The sequence below is a fragment of the Mastacembelus armatus genome, chromosome 1 (genome assembly GCF_900324485.2).
Source record: "Mastacembelus armatus chromosome 1, fMasArm1.2, whole genome shotgun sequence".
NCBI lineage: Eukaryota > Metazoa > Chordata > Actinopteri > Synbranchiformes > Mastacembelidae > Mastacembelus > Mastacembelus armatus.
In genome coordinates, this window is record NC_046633.1 from 18,110,945 (window position 1) to 18,132,314 (window position 21,370).

Here is a 21,370-nt window from a genome sequence, read left to right on the forward strand (position 1 = left end):
GAAAGTTGAACTGGGTCATCCAGTCAGCTGCAGCTAAATGAAGGTCTTGCCCCTCTGTTGTTTGTTTGTGTCGCTTCATACGTGGCAGGGGCAGGCCCCTGGGGAAACCAGTGACTTCTGGAAAAACAAAAAAGGGGCCAGGGTGGGCACTGCTGGAGAACATTCCACAGATGCTCTCTGCACGCTCCTTCTTGCCCAGATTTCTCATCCTTCGTCTCTTCTGCTTTCTTAAACACATCTTTATTCCTCCTTTTTTTTACGAGCAAGGGTGTGTACACACACAGACACACTGTCTCTCTGTTCCCCAGAGCTCAGGGTCTCATCAGTATTCCACTAAAGGACCAGGAGTCAACCCGTCCTGGTAAATGCTACCCTGACAAGCAGAACAGCAAATATTTACACACACAAGGAGAGCACAGCACACTCCATCCTATCCTGCTCCCTTTCCCACTGTTTCCATTCCCCTCCTCTCTCATCTCCCATCTGCTTTTTCTTCTTTGCACCTTTCCTCTCTTCTCCTTCTGTCATCCTGCTTTCCATCCCTGTCTCTCAGGCCCTCCCGTCTTTTGCGAAAGAGATGCGGTTGCCAGTGTGAGAGGCAGTGAGAAAGAGTTGGGGTGTAGCCTGCACAGAAGCTCCATTCAAGTTTTTACTCCATAGTCTCTCCAGTCGCAGCAGGCTGCTAAAAGAGCCAGATCTTTTTCTGGGGCCTTTTCCTCTCTGTTGCTCCAGTCTCACACTGAGGCTGATCCAACCATCTGTTGGTGGCACATCTGAATTCTAAACACATAGCCACACATAACCATATATGGTCAGACTTCAGACATCAGACCAAGGCTCGATTTAGATTCATCAGCTTTCACTACTTTAGACTTGGAAGAATAAACTTTATCAGTTTTAATTACTTGCCTTCATCAGCGTAATTCTAGATCAATAAAACATAAATAACACGGCTCCAGGCGGCTTTGGTTGTCACGCCACACACACTGTGTATTTAATGGTCTATAAACCAGAGTGGGCCTAAAACAGGAGATATCATCATGCTCTTTTCCTTTTGTTTTCAGCTTAATCTGAACAATGCCTCACTGCAACTGTTGACTCATTGTAGTTCACTGTATTATTATATGCTCTGGCTCCTGATTTCGCCCTCAAACCTTCACAAACAAGAATCATACAGTATACTTATCTTGCAACACACTGAGGAGTATCAGTAATGCCTTCATGTGTGTATACTACACCACAGATTATGAGAAATTTTATTTTTCATAGGTTCCATTCAGGTGCATTTGCTTGCATTTTCCTGGCAAGTGAAGTAGCATGACTGCCTTTCTGTCTGTGTATTGTGTTAAATGAGGCAGCCCCTAAACCTGGAAAACACTACAACCAGATAACATGGATAACATATTCCTGTCATATGTTTCCATCATATTGAAGTATCAGAGATAGAAATACCTGGTGAAGGTACTTTACTACCTTAAATTACCCAAAACCCTTCAAACATCAAAATCAAAAAATAAAAGATATCCTTGCTATGTTTGTAAACCACAGCTCCAGTGGCGCAATCGGTCAGCGCGCGGTACTTATAAGACAGTAACCTGCAGAGTGATGCCGAGGTTGTGAGTTCAAGCCTCACCTGGAGCAGTCACTGTTTGCCTGCCTTCGTGTTGAAGTAATAGTCTATATACACTATTTCTGACCTTACACTCATAGGCAGTTAGACTTGTAACCTGAAAATTGCAGGTTTGAGTCTCAGGTCTGTGTGGGATGGAGTGAATAGCCTACAGTGCCCTGTCCACCTTCAACACCACAATTGAGATGGTGTTAGCAAGGCACCGGACCCCTGGGCACCACAGCACCGGCTGCCTGCCTCCCTGGGTGTGTGTGCACCCTGGGTGGCAATAGAATTTCCCCATTGTGGGACTAATAAGGGTAATAACTTAACTTAAAACACAATTAAAATATTATTGTTTTAAGTACATAGATAAATATTGGAAAGAGAAATGAATATGAATGAATGAACACAACTGATATACCATTTAAAAAAAATCATTTACATTCTACAAATTGAACAAGTTACCATGTTAAGATTAGAAAATAGATGACCTGTTACAGGAGTGGGTTAAAAATATTGGCAGCACGGTGGATGAGTGGTTAGCACTGTTGCCTCACAGAAACCCGGCCTTTCTATGTGGAGTTTGCATGTTCTCCCTGTGCTTGTGTGGGTTTTCTCCAGGTACTCTGGTTTCCTCCCACAGTCCAAAAACATGTATGTCAGGTTGATTGGTGACTCTAAATTGCCCATAGGAGTGAGTGTGAGTGTGTGAGATTGTTTGTCTCTATGTGGGCCTGTGATGGACTGGTGACCTGTCCAGGGTGTACCCCTGCCTTTCACCCAAAGAGAGCTGGGATAGGCTCCAGCAGATCCCCGTGACACTGGTTAAGGAATAAGCAGGTATAGATAATGGATGGATGGATAGTCAGAAGAGTCTTTAAGGATTCTGGAAATACCTTCAGTAGCACTCACCTGCTAATTCATTTATTGACTCATTGATTGGTTTGTGCATAGAATGCCAAAGAAACTGTGAAAGAAAGGCTATGGTGATGTCTTCAATGTCATGTTTAACCTGCCAATCAATCCAAAATTCAAGTATATTCAGTTTGTTATCATGTGGGACAAAGCAACAGCAGCAACAACAAAAAACACCATTATCCTCCTTCCCCAATCCTGCTTTCAGAAAGGTATGTTTATCATGATCTCTCCACCTCTTCTGTGTTTAAATAGCTCAAGTGCAAATAAAATGAAAAAACACAGTCTCAGCTATAGAAAAACATCATTAAAACAACTTTGAAAAGAGATGCTAAAACCCACTAATAGAGGAAGTATTCAGGCAGCTCACAAACCTCATCTTGACTTCGAATTTGCACCCAAAGGCTTAATGAGGCTAACACGCACATACTTCAGTTTTTGTGTATTTATAACAGGAAGCCAAACATACATGTGTACACAGCAACAAAACGTAACACATAAACACAAACATAACATACAAACACATAAACATTAAAGACTAGGTTTGCTTGCATTTTCCTGGCAATGGCAATGACAGAGCTATGCATAAAAACACACACACACATACATTATGTGTGTAGCCACGTTTCCTTGGTCTGTCTCTTTTAACAGATGCCGAGTAGAAACAGCTGTAGCTGACTGATTGTTTTGAAGTTTCACAGTTGGAAACATACTTCCTTCTTCTGCTCAGCTTTACCCACAGGACCTTACAGGACACCCACAATGCAGCAGTGTGCTTAAGGGGGGCCATGACACTAAATGCCCTACCGTACTAAAGCATCTCAGCTGACACAGAGAGGCCAGATTTGTGTGAATGACACTGCTCTTAAAGTTGCTATCAGTTAGTTTACCTGTGGATTTGTGGAACTTTCCTTAGGGGAACAATAAGCAACAACAGCTTGGATGGCTACCAACAAAAACCGCAGCAGATCTGATCATAGTGTGTCTTCAGATATTGTTAAAACAACTGCTCTCCTCCATAAATTGTCAGTGTCATGTTTGCCTTATTATTTCGAAGTAAGATGTTTTTTTATAAGATGCATGGTTATTTCTGTCACAAATGAGCAAATTACATCTCTGCTTTGGGTTTTGAATCAGCATATTTGTCACTGTTTTCAAATCACTTTGACTCTAGGTTTCAAAGAAACGGCTGCAAAATTTACCCTAAAATACTACTAGACCAGATGCACCTGAAAACAGAAGCTGTAAAACCCTGACATGCAGCTACATGAAGCTGAAATATTGCATTTGGACAGTAAATATGAAAGGATAGTGTGCTTTTCCGTTCTCATTTTACCCAGAAATATTAACAACACTGTGGAATTTATATATTTCTACTAATATTACAGTGGCCAGAAGGGACAACTGTCAGTGCCATGACCCATGAGCTCATTATATCAGGGTTAAATTCACCAGAGTGTGATATTGTGTTGCATACTGAAGAGCATTACCCAGAGTTCCCAGTGGCCCGTTGGAACTATTCACGGTTATTCTGTTTCTATGATGTGATGCCGGACATCAGTGCATTAATAGAGCTACAAAGGGTTTTTAAGATAGGTTGTGGTTTCTCATGCTAACACAGGTGTGGCTGACTTTTGAGAGCAAAAACCAACTGAAGTGCACCTGTGGATGATGCTATAAGGACAATGATGGGTGTACACAGAGAATAGAAGTATTGTCTGCATGTGTTTACAACACAAACCTGCAGCTGTGATCCTTCGGGTTTCCCTGCAGTGACGCCGTCGCCCTGGCCAGGCCCATCCGTGAGAAGGAGTGATAGTATGTGAGCTGTGTGTCCGACAGGCTGGCCACACCATCTGGCTCATCATACACATTCTCCCAGTATGAGTTCAGTGCCGGCGTCCCCTGGGAAAACTGTCCAAACAGGTAGGCGTCCAACTGGTTCACTATCTCCTGGTTTACGCTGGCTTCAAACTTTCTGGCAAAGAAGGTGGGCCGCACAGTTTGCTGCAGAGGAAAGGAAAAGGTGGAGGGCAGGAGGGAAGGGAACAGAACAGCAAGGCAGGGACGGATGAGATAAGGAGAAGAAAAAAGGAGAAGATTAAGAAATGACAGTGTGCCAGGATGGCATGGGAAAAAATGTGATGTGTAAGATGCGTGTTGAAGGGATGTGTGAGGAGAGAATAAAGAAAAGGTAAAGAAGTGGTGGTAGAAGACGGATGATAAAAACAATGTAAATCTTTTCTGTATGGAGTTGTCAATGAATTATATACATTAAATCAAAATTACTCTCTCCTCAGTCTCACTTGCTCTTTCACTTGCAGACTAAATAGTCCATATGTACTAAATCTATACCAGTGGTTCCCACGCCTGAGGTCATGACGGGTCGTGACGTGACCTCTATGAGGGATGTAGTTCAAAGAAAAAAAAGGATGAAAATCAATACAGCAAAACCAGAGATATCATCTTTTTTTTTCTGATTTTTCCTACTCAAATAATTGTGCCCGCATTACCCACAATGCAACTCGACTACCAATTGTTTTGACAGAGAACCTGTTAACACTTGACTTTGAAAAGCATCCTGAGTGATCTGATCACAAGTGGATAGCACTAAATATGGATGTAAAGGACCAGGAGGGCAGATTGTGAGCCAATCACTTGCAGAGGTGGTCTAGAAGCCATTTGACCATGCACATTTAGTGATAGTGTCCTGACTATAACATTTTTCTTCTATTGTATTTTATTAAGCTTTTCTCTGTTGATCCATCCATTCATTATCTTATTTTTTTGAAGATGTGCTTGTGTTTGTCACTCTGCCTGGACTCAAAACTCCACCCAATTCTTTCTCGCTCTCTCTGTTCCTCCCACACTCTTTCTTGTGTGCTTGATGGTGCATCATGAAATCTGCTGCCTCCACAGGTTGGCTTAGACACAAAGAAATCTTTTCACTTCTAGGCACAAAACTATTTACCCATAGATACCTGCACCAAACACCTTGGTGCTACTTGCTAAAAAACACAGGAGACCAAATGAAGCGGTGGACATTTTGGAGTTCATCACTTTCTCATGCTTGAGCGGCGACTGTCGGCTGCTGATGTGGCTTTATGTTGTACCAGATGAAGCATTAACCCTTTGTGACTGGCTACATATTTCAAGAAAAACATTGAGAGGTTTAGTGTTTACACATGTCCAGACCTTGTATTTTCTGATACTGCCCTCTAAGCAGTCAAGAGCCAAACTGTCACAGCCTGTTTTGCCAACAGACATCTCAAATACACCTAATTCTGAAACACACCGCAAAATGCACATCACCCCACTTTGTCTGAAGATGAGCACACTAATAAAATCACTATGTGGGAAACTCCACAGTTCTACTTTAAATTATTCCTCTCATCTGCAAAACAAATTTTAAAGCTATTTTACTTCTCTGTATCTTCCCAACTACTTCACTCAAGTTGACTCAGATCATGCACTCAATAGGATATTAATTCCTATTTATACCACAGCCTGGCTGATATCTGGAAAGGCTGCTTTGTTCCCAGGGTTGCACACCACTGTGCCTACCAGACCCAGAAGGGAGTGCCAAGGACCTGTGGTAATGTGTTGGCACTGAACTGCCAGAGACTGAGACGAGACAGACGGCAGACGGGTCTGACGAAGGGAGAACTGAGGTCAGTGTGACTGCTTTGGCTGGTATGTGAAGGACGGGCAAGAAGTGAGTCACAGTACTTAAAGAATATGACTTTAAGTGATACTTAACTGTGGCAGAATGTTTTTACTTTGTACCGCAGCTTTTACTTTTTAGGAGCACATTAAAAGTCAAACTGCAATACTGATTTTCTGTGCAGTCCCGGGATTCACTGCCATTCATTCACCTTCTGTGTGAAGAGGTAACTAACCCTCCTCTCTCTTCTATACCCAAGGCAAAAAGAATCTAATTGCTATTAATTTTTTTTCTTTTCAGGGTCATACTAATCGAGACATCATTTTGCACATATTGATTGTGAACGCTGTGGGAACCAGCCGGATGCTGAGGCTGAGAGGACAAACCTAAAGAGGTAGAGAATGATCGCTGCTGATTTCCCACAACATACCGAGGGGTGTGTGCTTCAAACATCTGACAAAGCAATGTATTTTTACATCGTAGGTTTATCTGTTGTCTCTGAAGGACATATGCTTGGAGATACAGCTTTTTATCTGGAGTACTTTGGGAAAGTACAGGGACTATATCTGCTAAAAGTGAAGTTTCAGACTTAAGTAAAGGTTTAAATTAAAAACACCAATCTTACCACCAAATTCACGCTTACTTCGATTCAGACATTTGAGAATAAAAAATGATCTTTCAAACTTCCTTTGGATTTACAATAAGAGAAGCTGAAGATGTGTAATTGAGAGCAGCCTGCTTTCTATGTAACTCCGGATGCACTTTTAAATGCATATTTGTACACAACTGTAGTTGTGAATTTTATTGTGAAATTTGCTTTACAATTAATCCTATAAATACACATATACTGTACAACCCATTTTATGGTATTTTGCGTATTGTTCATGTTGAAGTTTTTAGATACAAGTCTATTTCTCCATTCAGTGCCACTCACAACAGCAGACCAGTCATCTATGTGATGGCTTTTTTATGTTGAAAGTATTTTTAAAAGATATTTAATCTGGGCCATAGATTTATCAGGAACTTTGCCCAGGTATTGTGTAATGAAAGTGCAATTAGGTTTTCTTCCAAAGATTCCAAAGAAAATAAAAAATAAAAGGACAAGTCTAGAAAATATGAAGATAGTCAGCCATTTTTCCTTTTTTCTTTAATTACCACAATGTCTCCAGTATTTGAAACCCTGAGAACCCCTCTGATACAAGCCAAAAGTGAGTTTCTCTACATTAGTGTTATGTTTTTTCATTACCTGGAAGCGGTGGAAGTCTGCAGGTTTGAAGTCATTAGGGGAGCAGCCACACCAGTCCACAATGTGCTTGTACTGGCACTTACAGCCAAGTTTACGGTTCCAGTTGGTGATGCGCAGGTTATTATCCACCATGCTCTCACAGTGGGCACTGTTTTCCAACACTGTGTGGAAGAATGACTGGAAGATGAGAAGTAGAAATGAATAGGCAGAAATAGGGAGAGGGGAGGTGCAGAGACAGGGAGACAAAATTAGAAAATTGTATATGTTTTATTTTTTACACCATTCAATTCACTTGAGGAAATAGAGTAGCGCCAGAGAACTGGGATTCAGAGCAGCTCATGATAAACATACAATTTTCCCACAGACATCATTCAGTTCTCATCTCATCTTTGCATACAGCTGAAGGAGTCAGCCTTGACATCTTTCCTTCATTTTACAGTTTGTCAATTTCTAAGTTATTTTTCCCCTCTGCACATCTAACACGGCAATAAAGAAGGAACAGTATATGCTTCTTCTATAAATGATACAGTGGAAGCACAATGCAGTGTTTACCTGTCAGTCTAACATTAAGAAACATCCGAAGTGTGAAAGCGGTGTGTGTGTGTGTGTGATTGTTACCTCAGCAGGCAGCAGAGTGTAGGCGTAGAAGCGTTTCATGCTGGTGACCAGATCGTCCTTGGAATTTATGACATATTCCACAAACTTGCGGTTGAGAAGGAACCAGTCGGACCCACCATCCACACTGATGCCTTCTGGGATTTTACGGTCACCCAGCCTCCACATGTGGGTGTCGCACTCGTAGAACAGACGATCCAGACCCTGTTTACGGATAAACCTAAAACACACACACAGATATGAATACATTTAAATATACAAAAAACTGTTGTTTACTGTGAATGGTAAAAAAAACAAAGCATTTCTGGTTCTGTTTATATACTCCTATTCATAATCAGCAGCTCATCTGTATGTCCTCCCTATAGTTTTGTTTTTTTTTTACTTTCTACAAAAAAGGAAGCATTTATAAGAGGTGCTTGTCATAAGAGGCACTTGGTGACGGTAAACTCCAGGGAACACTGTCCTCTTTTAGTGGGAAAAGCAACTTTTGAGTGGCTCTAATAACAGTGGTGAAAATGTGTTTAACCAATCTTGATCTGCCTCTTCTAAAAGAAATTTTTGGTGAATACTGGTGAAAAGCAAAAGAGGTAATAAAAAAAGATTAGGGCACATACGGAAAATATGCTCAGGAGGATATGAAGACAACACTCAACCTCACTAACTTTATTAAATTCCTAGTGCAATATTTGCCAAAAGCGCTATAGAGTGACACTGTGCATACATAATGGATGATGCTCCTGTGAATGTATGGAGATGGAGAAAGTCAAATACAGGTCAGGCAGACTCTGAATAGCAACAAAGACTTGTGACGTATTAACGTTGTAGTTCACAGGGGCATGTAAACGTAAAGATGACATTTCAACCACCCAGGCATATGCATATACTGGTGGATTACCAGAATCATTGCTGTTTTTAATAGCGAATTAAATCAGTAACAATACAGCCTTACTCTCATCAAACAGCACTGAATACAATCCTGAGACTGCAAACACAAAAAGGTACTGTTGAATCACTCTGAGTCAGGCATCCATGCTGGGTGTGTGGGTTTTTAACATTTTTTTTCTGTGTTTTTGGGGTATTTTTCCCACAGTGTCGGGTGATGACTGGTTTGCCACTGGAGTGTGATGAGGCAGAGCAGAGGGTGGCAGCAGAGGCGGCCAGTCTGGCAGTGACCTCGCTAGCTCACCCCACTAGGAAGGTTAATTAATGAAGCCACAGATGGGAGCTAATTGTATTATGATTCAGCGACCCTGCCGTGCAGGCAGGAGTGCACACTGTGTGCAAGTAGGTGCGGCTGAGTTTGTGAGTAAGAGAGAGAAACTCAGGCAGCTAGTCAAAGAAAAAAGTCAAAGATGATGTTAGGTTGGGTGTTGTAGGGAGATTAAAATGTTTCAAAATTTCCATCTCACCTGGCGTTGTCCCTGCCATGGGACTTGATGAAGTTCATCTCTCTATATTTGGACAGGAAGGCCACCAGCTGGTTATTGGTCCTGAAATGAAAGATAATTACTTACATTTCACTGGAAAACATATGGCAACTCCTAACTAGAAATGGAACATTGATTTTGCAGTGTAGAGGGAAACGCAAACAACTTGTGATCCCAACTTTGACATATCATCACCTCTTATGTTGCCCTGGCAACGTTATTAGCAGGCAGTTGCTTATATCCCACATTGAGCAGTTACAGAGCAACACTATCACTCATTTGTTGTTGCGACCACCTGACAATCACTCTTTCCTTTTTTTGTAGAATGATAGATCAAATGTGATATGGGGCAACAAGCTAACCTTGCTCATAATAAAACCCCCCACCTGACTGTGAGCCTGGCATGCAGCTAACAGAGCGTAAAGTATGTATTTGTACATCCATCTGCAAATACATCACACTTACATTTTTAAAAGACTTTTTAAAAGACAATTTTGTGGGTTTCACTATGTCTCACAGTGAAAAAGTGATGTGACATACTTGTGCACAGATATTTTCATAGTTTATTCACAACATAACATAACATAAGTAGTTGTGGGGGTCAATCAAATATCATGAAATCACACCCACAGAGTCATGATCAATGTTAACCCTTAATGAATTTAAGATGTTTATTGTTTCAAACTTTAACTTTGACTCTTCCTAATTTAACCGTGAATATTTAAAAGTAATATGGAAATATTTTTCATGTCAAACATGTGACCTGAACAAAAGATGTCTCATACTTCTCTTTAACATCCAAGTTTTAAATTTCCACATTATACTTGTGTAAATTGCATATTGATATATAATTGGCTTAAAAACTGATGTGGAAACTGATGCAACAAAATCCTGTATGTACTGTACATGTAAGTTTTAAGCCACAAGTATATCCTCTCATAGGCAGATTAGAATTTGCTCATCCCTGGACATCTTCTTCATGAACTTCAACTTCTGTACAATTGCAGAATATGAAAAAAAAAATGGCAACAGTAAAATAGTTTTGTTGATGGCAGAGAAAACAGCAGCGTTGACATTGCAGATAGTATGTCACCCAGAAAAGCTCGATCTACATTTCTTTGCCAAAATTTTATTCATTCTTTTGGTGATCTTATTTGACACTTCCAGTCATGTCATGAATTGCATGTCACGCACACTTAACGTTCCTTTCTGAGGATGTGCACAGGTGACGCAGGTCACATGAGGTAGCTATGATGTGCATGTGAATGTGCAGTTAAAAGGAACTATACTGGCCTAGACAAACTAGGCTCCTTGAGCAGATACATGTAAAAACAACCTTGAGGTGTCAAAATTCAGAACAGTGAAGGACGGACATTCAAGCAACAATAAGCAAATATATTTTTGTATTGAGGGATGCTCTAATATTATAGAGAAGTATTTTTACAGAGACTTTAAGTCACATCCTGATCAATTACGAAGATCCCATCTGGGTAGATTGTCAGTCTCTCACTCACTTCAAGCCGTTAAAACTATTTAGGATTATACAAAAGATTGTTCTCTCCATGATTTTGATGAATGACTTCATGCTGTTCTCACATTGTACAGACGTCTAGTCCATCATATACAGGCCAGACAGGCTAAAAGCTTTGCTCTGCAGGCTATGCCCAAGTCAGTGGCTTTAACATTTCATCTGTGGTGGAGGCTTTCATGATGACTTGGCTTGCCTTTCTAATAGAGCAGTGAGGCTCTGGTGAAACACAGAAGGATCAGTGGGGGGAGGGACAAGTGCATATTAATGTCATTTTCTCTTGAAGGGGCAATTTCATAGCCTGGGGTGGGGGGGGGCTTATCTTAGGAAGTCCTGAGCCATAAAGCCTAACCGATGTTATGCTGTACAGACACATGCTGTGATTTTTGCCTTGACCCCGATCTACCAATCCACATACACACTGTGTATGCGTGTATGTGTATCTGCCGGTATAGACAGCGACAATACATGCAGAGAGACACATAAATATTTGTAGATACACACACACACACACACACACACACACACACACACACACACATACACAAACACACACACAGAGCGAGGTGAATTCATGTCAAGCTCCGCATTTGCCACCTGAGTGGTCACCCCATCCACTGGGTCTAGTTTGCTCACTGTCAGCCCTGTGGCTGTTCTGTCTCACAGCGGTATTCAAACACACACAAGGCTGAGTTTCAACCTCACCTGACACCCAAAATGTGCACCTTTTCAATATCATAGCCAATTAAACATCATCATTATGCCATTGTTTTACTTCCAGTGTTCTTATTGTTAAGTCAAAATGCACCCTTTTTATAACAAGGACTTTAAATATTTAATTCCAGAGGGGGATAGTGAACCCACATTCACACTAACAACAAACAGATGAGAGATGGACCACACATTTATCATCTTTACGATGAAAAAAACAGAAAGTTTCATAATTTCAGTGATTTAAAAATCCTGATAGGCTTTTAGCAATTTTTAGAAGTATATTTTTAAATGAACTGGCTGAGTTCTAAAGTCTTTTTTCACAGCAGGAAACAACACATATCATTTACGAAATAAAGCTAAAAGATCAGATGCACTTTCCTGAGACACAGATGACACAGTGAGAGAGATTGGAAGTGATGACGCCTGCAGCCAGTCATTGTCTCACAAAGCTCAGACTTCTTAAAAGCTGCTGTAAAGTCTATGAAAGGGGCTTTAAAGTGGTAAAAGCAAGGAGACCATGTAGATAAAAGCTGGGAAAGAGTTTTGTACTCGCTGACAAAGCAAGCGTATAAATCATCCTCTGGCCTCTCTGGACACACACACACACACACACGCACACGCACACACACACACACACACACACACACACACACACACACACACACACACACACACACACACACACACACACACACACACACACACACAGTAGATCTCCCCTTGGAAGCACAGCCACTCTGCCGGTGTGAGGGGCTCTGGGTTTGCCTTTGAGAGTCATCCATGCGGCAGGACAGACATTATCAGGGAATTAGAGGGGAAATAATGCCTGTCTCCAGTCCCACTGATAACAACTGCAATAGCCAGGGCAGCGTGGGACAGGGGAGCCCCACGCATTCCTGGATGCACCATCACTGTCACAGCGGAAAGATGAGTGGCATTTGGACCATGTCAGGGACCAACCATACTCTAAGTTAAGTAAATACTCCTGCAAGTTGGACTGTATTAGCTGGATACATGTAATGTGATAAATAGAACAATAATATGTTATTGAATAATGAACTGACAAAAGGCTGGAAGAATAATGCTGTTGTAGTGCTTTAGAGTCTGACAAGATTGAGGCATGTGCTTTTTCAGCATGTTTTTCTGTGCTATAGTAAGTCCATAATGACAATGTCATGCTGATGTGTTTATTTCTGAGGGAGAATGTCTCTTTTCACTTGATCATAAAGGATTTTCAGCGACGAAACAGCTGAATGGGTTTTAGTTTCATACTTTAGGACACTCAAGTAGCAAGGCTGCTCCTTCTCACAGGGGCTTGAAGCCAGGCCCGCCACTTTAAAGGACCACATTTGCAAGTTCAAATCAGTACATATGCAGCACTTATTTGGTCGAATCCAAGTTGTGGTTACAAACGCACTTGCTAAGCAAAGATACAAGAGTTCAATTTACATATTTTTATATTGCATAGATCCAAAACATGTACTTCCCTCTCATTTGCCTTCCCTAACTACTCATTCTCGCTCCCTTGCTTCTCTCTGTCATTTCTGCCTCTCGGCTCCCTCTTTCGCTCCATCAATCGTTTCGTTTCCCAACAGATGGGATTTACAAACTTCACTGTCAGCCCTTCTCACCACAATATCACCCTCATGCAAATGAGCAGGCAAAAGACAGAAGGAAAACAGTGTCTTGGCACACGCACCTGCAATTACCTTTAATCATGCTCTGATAGACAGGATAAATATGCACACATGTACACAGACAGGTGCTGAGACACTGAACTACCTAGATACAGTACCAAGACAAACTCGCATGTGCACACTCTGTTGCAGAAACACAGACACATGCACATGAAAAAAGGTACAAGACAGCATGTCAGGAGCATTCAGTGATATGTCAAAAACAACTAAACACAGCAAGACTGGACTGCTCTGTGAAAAGCATCCACATTTGCCCCTGCATCCTGGCTCCAGCTGTGGAGACATCAGCTGCAGCTTCCTTTACCCAGTGGCCATTACAGCTTGTCTAAATTCAACTGGTGGACATCTGGCTGCGCAGAAGAGATAACTCTCTCCTTAATGGGAGGATTTTAATTGGCTGCTGCAGAGCTACATCAAAAACCCAGCAGACCCTTAACTCCCAGAAGGACTGTAAACTCACATAAAAAGTACAAGTCACGAAATTTCTCCTCCAACAACCTATTTCCATGACTTCATGTCCAGTTCACCTAGACTTTGTGGCTTTTAATTACCTCTTACACTCTTTTAAAAGGGACATTTTTGAGTGGATAGATGACTTTCAGACTGTACATTACACAGCACTGGAAAGTCAATAGCTATTGACCCTGGGCAATTAAATTGTAATCAGTTCACCATGTAACCCATTCAATGGAGTGCAAACAAGGAAGCAGGGACTTGGAAGAGAAGGTGTGACTGAAGAGGGTTTGAGAAAAGCAGAGGTTCTATTTCATTGATCTGTTTGGTTTGTAGTGACTCTGTATTTAAAGCTCACAGTTAACCACAGTGGCCCAGACTAGTGTATATTGAATTTCTTCAGTATTGACTGAGGAGTGATCTACTATGGTTGTGCATGCTTTGTAACTGCTTTCTTGAGGAGAAAAGCATGTCCAATGCACAGATTTACAGATACGTGTATTGGCTCTTACCTCATTTCTTTAGAGGACAGGTCTAAAGAAATTACCAGACTGTTTTTCTCCTCAGGCCTCCCCTCTCACCTTTAACTGAACTCCATATGGTTTGAGGTGCTCCTCTATTACCTGATGGGGTAGTCGGCAGCACTGAGGTTGATGAAGAAATCCCAGCTCCAGTCCCTTATGGCCAGTAGGTCAGCCATGCTACGAAGATACATGGTCAGCAGACTGGCACCACCCCAGATGGTGGCCATGCGCCAGGGTGTCACCCTCACATTGGGATACTGGGCAGCTAAGACCTGCACCTGCCTGTGCAGGTAGTTAGAACGCTGAAAGAATAAGAGATTGAGCAAATGCTTTTTAAAAACAAAGCACATTTAACAAAGAACATCCATCCATCCATTATCTATATTATCTATCTTATTCCTTAACCAGGGTCACAGGGATCTGCTGGAGCCTATCCCAGCTCTCTTTGGGTGAAAGGCAGGGGTCCACCCTGGACAGGTCACCAGTCCATCACAGGGCCACATAGAGACACACAACCTCACACACTCACACTCACTCCTATGGGCAATTTAGAGTCACCAATCAACCTGACATACATGTTTTTGGACTGTGGGAGGAAACCAGAGTACCTGGAGAAAACCCACACAAGCACAGGGAGAACATGCAAACACAGAAAGGATGACAGGATGTCAGGTAACAGAGCTAACGGTGCTAACAGTGGTAACAGTGCTAACCACTCAGCCACTGTGGTGCCCTAACAAAAAACATGTAATTACTTTAACTCAACTTCCATTAAAAAATTAAATTTTTTAAAATCAAAATTAAAAATTTATTTAAACATGCTTGGCTGGCTTTATATTTCAGAGTCCTGTTTGTAGGCCATGTGTAGCTCACCTGATCCACATGTATGTAGTAGAAGTGCGAGGTGTGGTAGATGGCTTTAAACAAGCGTTGAAACTGGCGAGAAGCTCGCCCATGGACGACCAGGACAAATGCTATTCTCACTGGTTTATGTGGATAGCTCTCAGCAGAGTCCTCATCCCACTGGACATTCGCATTGGCTTTACCTGTGCAGGTAAAATACAACGTCTCATAAATATGAATATTAGTGTTTTTTTTCAATGCTTGTAATTTACACATTCTTCATCAGTAATACAATCAGGGCCTGTTTGCATGTTTGATTACAAAATCAAATCTGTTATTTGACAAGATGTGAGCAGCCTCAAAAACAGCATTGTGATTATAAGATGGTGAAAGCCTATAAATTATTCAAGAGCCAAAAAAAAAAAGGAAATACAAAATCATAATGAATATTAGTTATTGGTGGTAATTCAGTGTTATTCTTCCGTTAAACAATGAATGAATATAGCTAAACAACAAGGTTGCTAAGCAACACGGTAAGTCAGTTTTATTAGCATATTCATAATAATTAACCGTTATGTCACAATTCAGTTAGAATTTTAAATTGTTTCTGAGACGACTTATCCTGAACTGTGGAAGCACTTGCTTAACTAATTAATGATGATGCTTTGTGGAGGACATACTGTAAGGTAATAATACAACCACTGTGCCTTGAAAAACACAGAGGTAGTTGTATAATATGGGTATTTTTTCTCTTTACTGTGTCACTTAATTAAAATAGATGTAGGAGGCCAAATTGCTCACAGTTATGCATTGGGATAAAAAGGCTAGCTATAACTGAAATATAATAAATAAATGAATAAAAGATATTCTATACAGTTACTTCAGTTCTGCAATGAAGCACAAAACTTAACAACAACACCATGAGTTATTCATCCATTTTCTTCTTATTGAACTGGAACTATGACAATTTTAACCAGAAATTACACACACTGTAACGACTATACTCTTTCAGAAAGGAATCCTAGAAGCAATTCCTCCGGGGCTTTCAGGGTGGAGAATGGGTTGACAATGTGCTATCATTCCTCTCGGGCAAAACTCCCAAAAGATGCCTTGGATTTCACACAAATGACAACAATAGACATAGACATACAGGCAAACACAGCTTTGGTTGTGGCTTGCAAAGCCACTATCAAATTAAACTATTCATATACTAATCATCTCTGGAGAACTATTTGTAACCTCACATAGCTGTATTGTGTAGTTTTGCACAACCCCTAACCACTCAGAAACAAAAAAAGAAAACCTGGACAAACCTTCCTCGAAGCTGTTCTGCACCATCAAGTCCCCTGAACATTATCACAATGTTTGTTTTTAAATCTTCAGTTATTATAGCAAATGTGCACACGCAGCTTATGAGACATGTTTGTTCACAGAATGTGCCTTAAGGAGATTAATGACTATAATTTGGGACTTCGGTTCCCGAGAGCCTGTCTGTGCTGAAGAAGTAGAGGAAGCTAAGGGAATACTGAAGTACAGACTGTTTATTCCCCTGAGGTGATGTTTCCTCAAAAAAAAAAAAAAAAAAAAAAAATCTCTTGGCTCCTTGTTTGGCCCTGAGGTCCTGTAATTAGTCAAAATTTAAGGGCAAGTGTCCAACATGTATTTTCTTTATAAATTGACAGGGAGGGGATTAGAAGGCCTGGACTCTCCTGTTTAACTGATGTCATTCATTCAAATATAAGGGCAGGTGTCCAACATGGTTCTCTTTAAAGGCAGACCACAAGGGTGAGGATAATGACATGCTCCCTTGGCTCCAATTGGTCATGGCTCCTGTCAGTCACTCATACTGTGCTTACTTCAGGCTGTGGTCTCTCTTTCTCTGCATGTTTGTGTGTGACAGCTCAGAGGGGAAATCTGCTATGGCCTGTGTCAGATTGAACAGTAATTGGTGGCCCGCTAAGAAGGTTCACTGGTTTGCTTTGCACACGGATAATTGGCCAGTTGCTTCACAAAGCACTTTGAGAATGTGTGCGATGCTAGCTAGCTGAACTAATGAGCACTGCTACACGCACATGTGTGTGTGTGAACTTAAATTTTACTGTTTTGTTGAGCATGTGAGTTTGTCTGCAGAAGAGCATCATGGTTAGAATTTTACACCTGAAGAGAAAGCGGGCTTCTTCCGAAGGAAAAACAGAAGCCTTTCTTTTGAACTTATCACTGTTCATCATTCTTCCCATCGCCATCAATCTTTTAAACTGCATCTCCCTCACCTGCTATCACCCCTCTCGCTTCCTCCATCATCTTGTGTAACTTCAGGCTCTTGCCCACCCTCCATCTTAGCTGCTCATATGAAAGGTTAAAACAAGAGCTGAGCTATGTCCCATAGGGCTTGTACCAAATTGCATCTGAAAATGTTTTGGCGATGGTGTCTGCTCTCTGATACCATCCAAAGCTAGGTATGCAAGCATATAAATCATAGCAGTGAAGTCGACAATATAACAATACAATAACATTTCCTGTTCTTGAAATCTGCAATGCAAAAAAAAAAAGGAAAAAAAAGTGACAGACTATTTATTGGAGAATCTCTGTGACTGTAATGTATGTGACGCTGTGAACAGAGAGCAGACAGACACACGGTGGCAGTTTGTCACTTTATAATTGTAGTGGAATATTCACTGGAGAACAGAACTTCGTATAAGGCAGGTTATGTATTATATAGAGACTGGTATTTCTTCACGAATGCAATCTCCCGTGGTTTTTTAGGACCCCTAGCTGTCTGATAAGATGCCTGATAATTATCCATCAAGGACCATGGACTACTCAAAAATGTCTGACTAAATCAACGAAGTTATATTAATAATTATAACAGTAGCAGTAAGGAATGTACAGCAGCCGCCCCCAGAATAGCATGGCTATTATGTATACCTAATAAATTCAGTACGACATTACAAAGTCCCTTAATTGACATTGTCATAGTCCGGAACGGCCGGCAGCTGAACAAGGACCTTAAAACTACATGACTCAGATGTAAGTCAGGTCAGGACTGTAGTGGACTCTGTCCAGAGCAAGGTCTGGCAGATGTTTAAAGTGAGTTCTTGATGTATAAGGGAGGACAGTTGAGCTTCTGCCAATGCTGCACATAACTCCAGCCGTGGCATCGACTCTTTGGGGCCACTCGGGACCTCGCCATGACAAACAACACGTGAACTGTGTCTCCAACCTGTGTGGCTAGGTAGGCTACTGAGCCATACGCCTGCTCAGAAGCATCACAAAAAATGTGGAGAGTATATTCCGTCAACTCTGTGGCGATTTCCAGTGGCACGTATGTCCGGGGTATGGTCATGTTAGCTAATGCAGGGAGTTCTGCCTCCCAGCTGGACCAGGCCCCGAGGATTTCAGGAGGGAGGTTTGGGTTGTCCCAGCTCCTCTGTTTTGTCCATAGCTTCTGAATGAGAACCTTCGCTCGTGTTGTATAGGGGATAATGATTCCTACGGGATCATATTGTTGGGCTAATACCTTGTAAATGTGGCGCATCGTGGGAGTCTCCCGTTCTGCTGGTTTAGTTCGATAACCAATTTGGTCTGTGGGGCAGCGCCATTGTAGACCTAAAGCTGGTTCTTGAGAATTGGAGTCTCTTTCAACCAGCCATAGCTCTGTGCCCTCAGACCGGGCAGAGGGAGGCAAATGGGAAATGACTGTCGGAATCTCAAATCCTCCTGCTGCTAGGCACCATCTCAGTTTGTCCAGTAGTCTGGTTGTCTCGGAGGTCGAAAGGCTCTGTAGGCAGTTATCGACATAAAAGTGCCACTCTATGAACTGCAGGATGTCCTCGTTGCCCTCAACGTGGTACCTGGCGTGCCTTTGCAAGGCAAATATTGCACAACATGGGCTGCATGTGGTACCAAATGGCAAGACACACCATTAGTAGACATCGGGTTGCTTCTTCCTTTGCAGGCCTCTCCAGACAAACCTCAACAGTGGCCTGTCCTCCGATAACACACAGACTTGGTGGAACATTGCTCTCCACATTGTCTCCACTGATTGCAACAGCATACTGAAGCGTAGGAGGACACCCAACAGTGATGGTCCAAGAGTTGGACCTGGGAGGAGCTGCTCGTTGAGAGAGAGACCATTGTAGACAAAGGAGCAGTCAAAAACCAAACGGGCCTTGCCATTGTGGTGGACGAGGTGATGTGGGATGAACCATGATTCATTGGAGGCAGTGACACCATCTAAGCTGAGCTTGGACACACATCCTCCGTTGATGAGTTTCTGTATCTCTGCCTCATAGATTTCTGCTAGGGCTGGGTCCCTTAATAGCCGCCGTTCTGTACTGCGGAGGATTGGAATAACGGCCTCGGGCATCGCTCTGAGTAGCGGGGCACCTTTGACACGGAGCAGTGGTGTGGCATTCCTGTGTGTTTCGCCAACCTTTGCTATTTCTGTGCGTGCCTCAATGGTGTTCACTGCCTCTTGGTCTGAGCGGGACCTTACTGCTAACCGTTCATTCCTATATGGGAGTACATCTAGCTGCCAGAGACGCTCCACCTGTTGGTGCAAGTCATCTGTTACCGGCTTCGGGGCAGTGAAGTAGCATGTAATCTCAGACAATGCATCATCATTAGGGCCCTGGAGTACCCATCCAAGAGCTGTCTGAATGGTAGCAGGACTGCCCTTAGAACCAAATTTGACTGGGCTTTGGGCAGTAATTAACGGGGTGTAATCTGCACCGATTAGCAGCAGTGGTTGCACATTGTTGAATTTAGGCAACGGCAGGCCCCTCAAGTGTCAATAGCATTTCTGGAGGATTGCCATGGGGTATGATTGGTCTGTCAGTGCTAACTGACTTGCTGTAAAGGCATTTTGATCAAGTGGTGTTTGGTATGCTGCACCAGAGAAGCTACATAGAAATTAACTGACTCGCCAGCAAGGTGAGCCACATCCTGGCAGATGGTCTGTAGGGTGAAGACCTCTGATTTACCTTTGAGGCCCAGGCGTTTAGCTGCACCTGGCAGGATAATTGTCCGTTCAACTCCATCATCCAGAATTGCATAGGTTTGCAATGACTTCCCACCTTGGCTGACAATGATTGGCACCACCTTTAGGTACACCTTCCCACCCTGCTTGGAGTTGGTGGATATAGTATGGCCCCCTGGTGTAAGAAGATAGATACTAAAGCCAGATGTGACAGCACCATAGAGAACCCTGAGGTGAATTCCTTGGCATTCACTGCATAGCTTCTTTAGAGTGCAGGAATCTGGTTGATGGTTGGTCTGACCACAGTTACAGCAGCGTTTGCCCTTTTCTAACCATTTTTGGATCTCTTCCGTCGAGCGTTGGGTTATGTCCGGACATTGTCATAAGTATTGCTCACCGCTTTTACAGAAGAGGCATATCTTGGATTTATGCGGTCCGTGTTTAGACTGGAGCACATCTTGAGGTTGGCTGTTATTAGCTTTAGGTTTGTTGGAATCATGATAGACTGAGATAAGCAGATGGCGAGGCTTGAAGGTGGGGACTTGTCTCTCTTTCTTGGGGAGTTGTGACCCTTCAGACTGATGACTTTGTGCCATCTTTGTAGACAGTCGTTGAGCTTCAGCCTTCACCTTAATCCTGTCAGCAAGATCTTGAAGGTCAGCCTTCAGTCAGCCCTGAGACTGGAGATGCTCCGTGAAGCCATCTCTCAGTGACTTTGGTCGGTTGCTCAGCAAATGATCAACATGACCAGTTGACAACACAGTCGATGTAGGGGCTGAGCAGGTGGTCTAGTGCCATTTTCAGATCAGCAAACTCTCTCTCACTGTCATGGAACAATTTGGGTAGTTCAGGCACTGGGACAGGCTGCCTGGACGCATGGAGAGTGTAAGGCAGCTGTGGTGAGGTGTTCTGTGGATGAGGCTGGACCGGGTGTTTGAGGCAATGAGTGATAGGCTTGTGATGTTGATGGAGGAACCTGAGGCTGGTAATGCTGTGGTAGCGTTTGACTCGACTGATAGATCGGCTGTTGATACACCAGTTGTGTAATAATGACTGGTTGGGCCCAAGGGTCTGTCGGTGATATAACAGCTGGTATGGATGGAGATTGATAGATAAACTGTTGAGGCTCAGGATTAGTTGCAGCTGTTAGCTGG

At 42.4% G+C, this 21,370-nt stretch overlaps 1 protein-coding gene and 1 non-coding gene across 2 annotated transcripts in view; one reads left to right on the forward strand and one right to left on the reverse strand.

Annotated features, from left to right (window-relative positions):
* xylt1 (xylosyltransferase I) overlaps window positions 1-21,370 on the reverse strand; it is a 73,315-nt gene that overhangs the window by 11,587 nt on the left and 40,358 nt on the right. The window contains exons 3-8 of the mRNA XM_026304309.1: window positions 15,269-15,441; window positions 14,495-14,697; window positions 9,462-9,542; window positions 8,056-8,272; window positions 7,438-7,614; window positions 4,269-4,534 (exon numbers count right to left, since the gene is read on the reverse strand). Coding sequence (XP_026160094.1) covers window positions 4,269-4,534; window positions 7,438-7,614; window positions 8,056-8,272; window positions 9,462-9,542; window positions 14,495-14,697; window positions 15,269-15,441 — 1,117 coding nt within the window. The remainder of the gene's footprint in view (window positions 1-4,268; window positions 4,535-7,437; window positions 7,615-8,055; window positions 8,273-9,461; window positions 9,543-14,494; window positions 14,698-15,268; window positions 15,442-21,370) is intronic.
* On the forward strand, window positions 1,548-1,641 carry trnai-uau (transfer RNA isoleucine (anticodon UAU)). The gene is made up of 2 exons: window positions 1,548-1,585; window positions 1,606-1,641. It is a non-coding gene; the product is annotated as a tRNA-Ile (tRNA).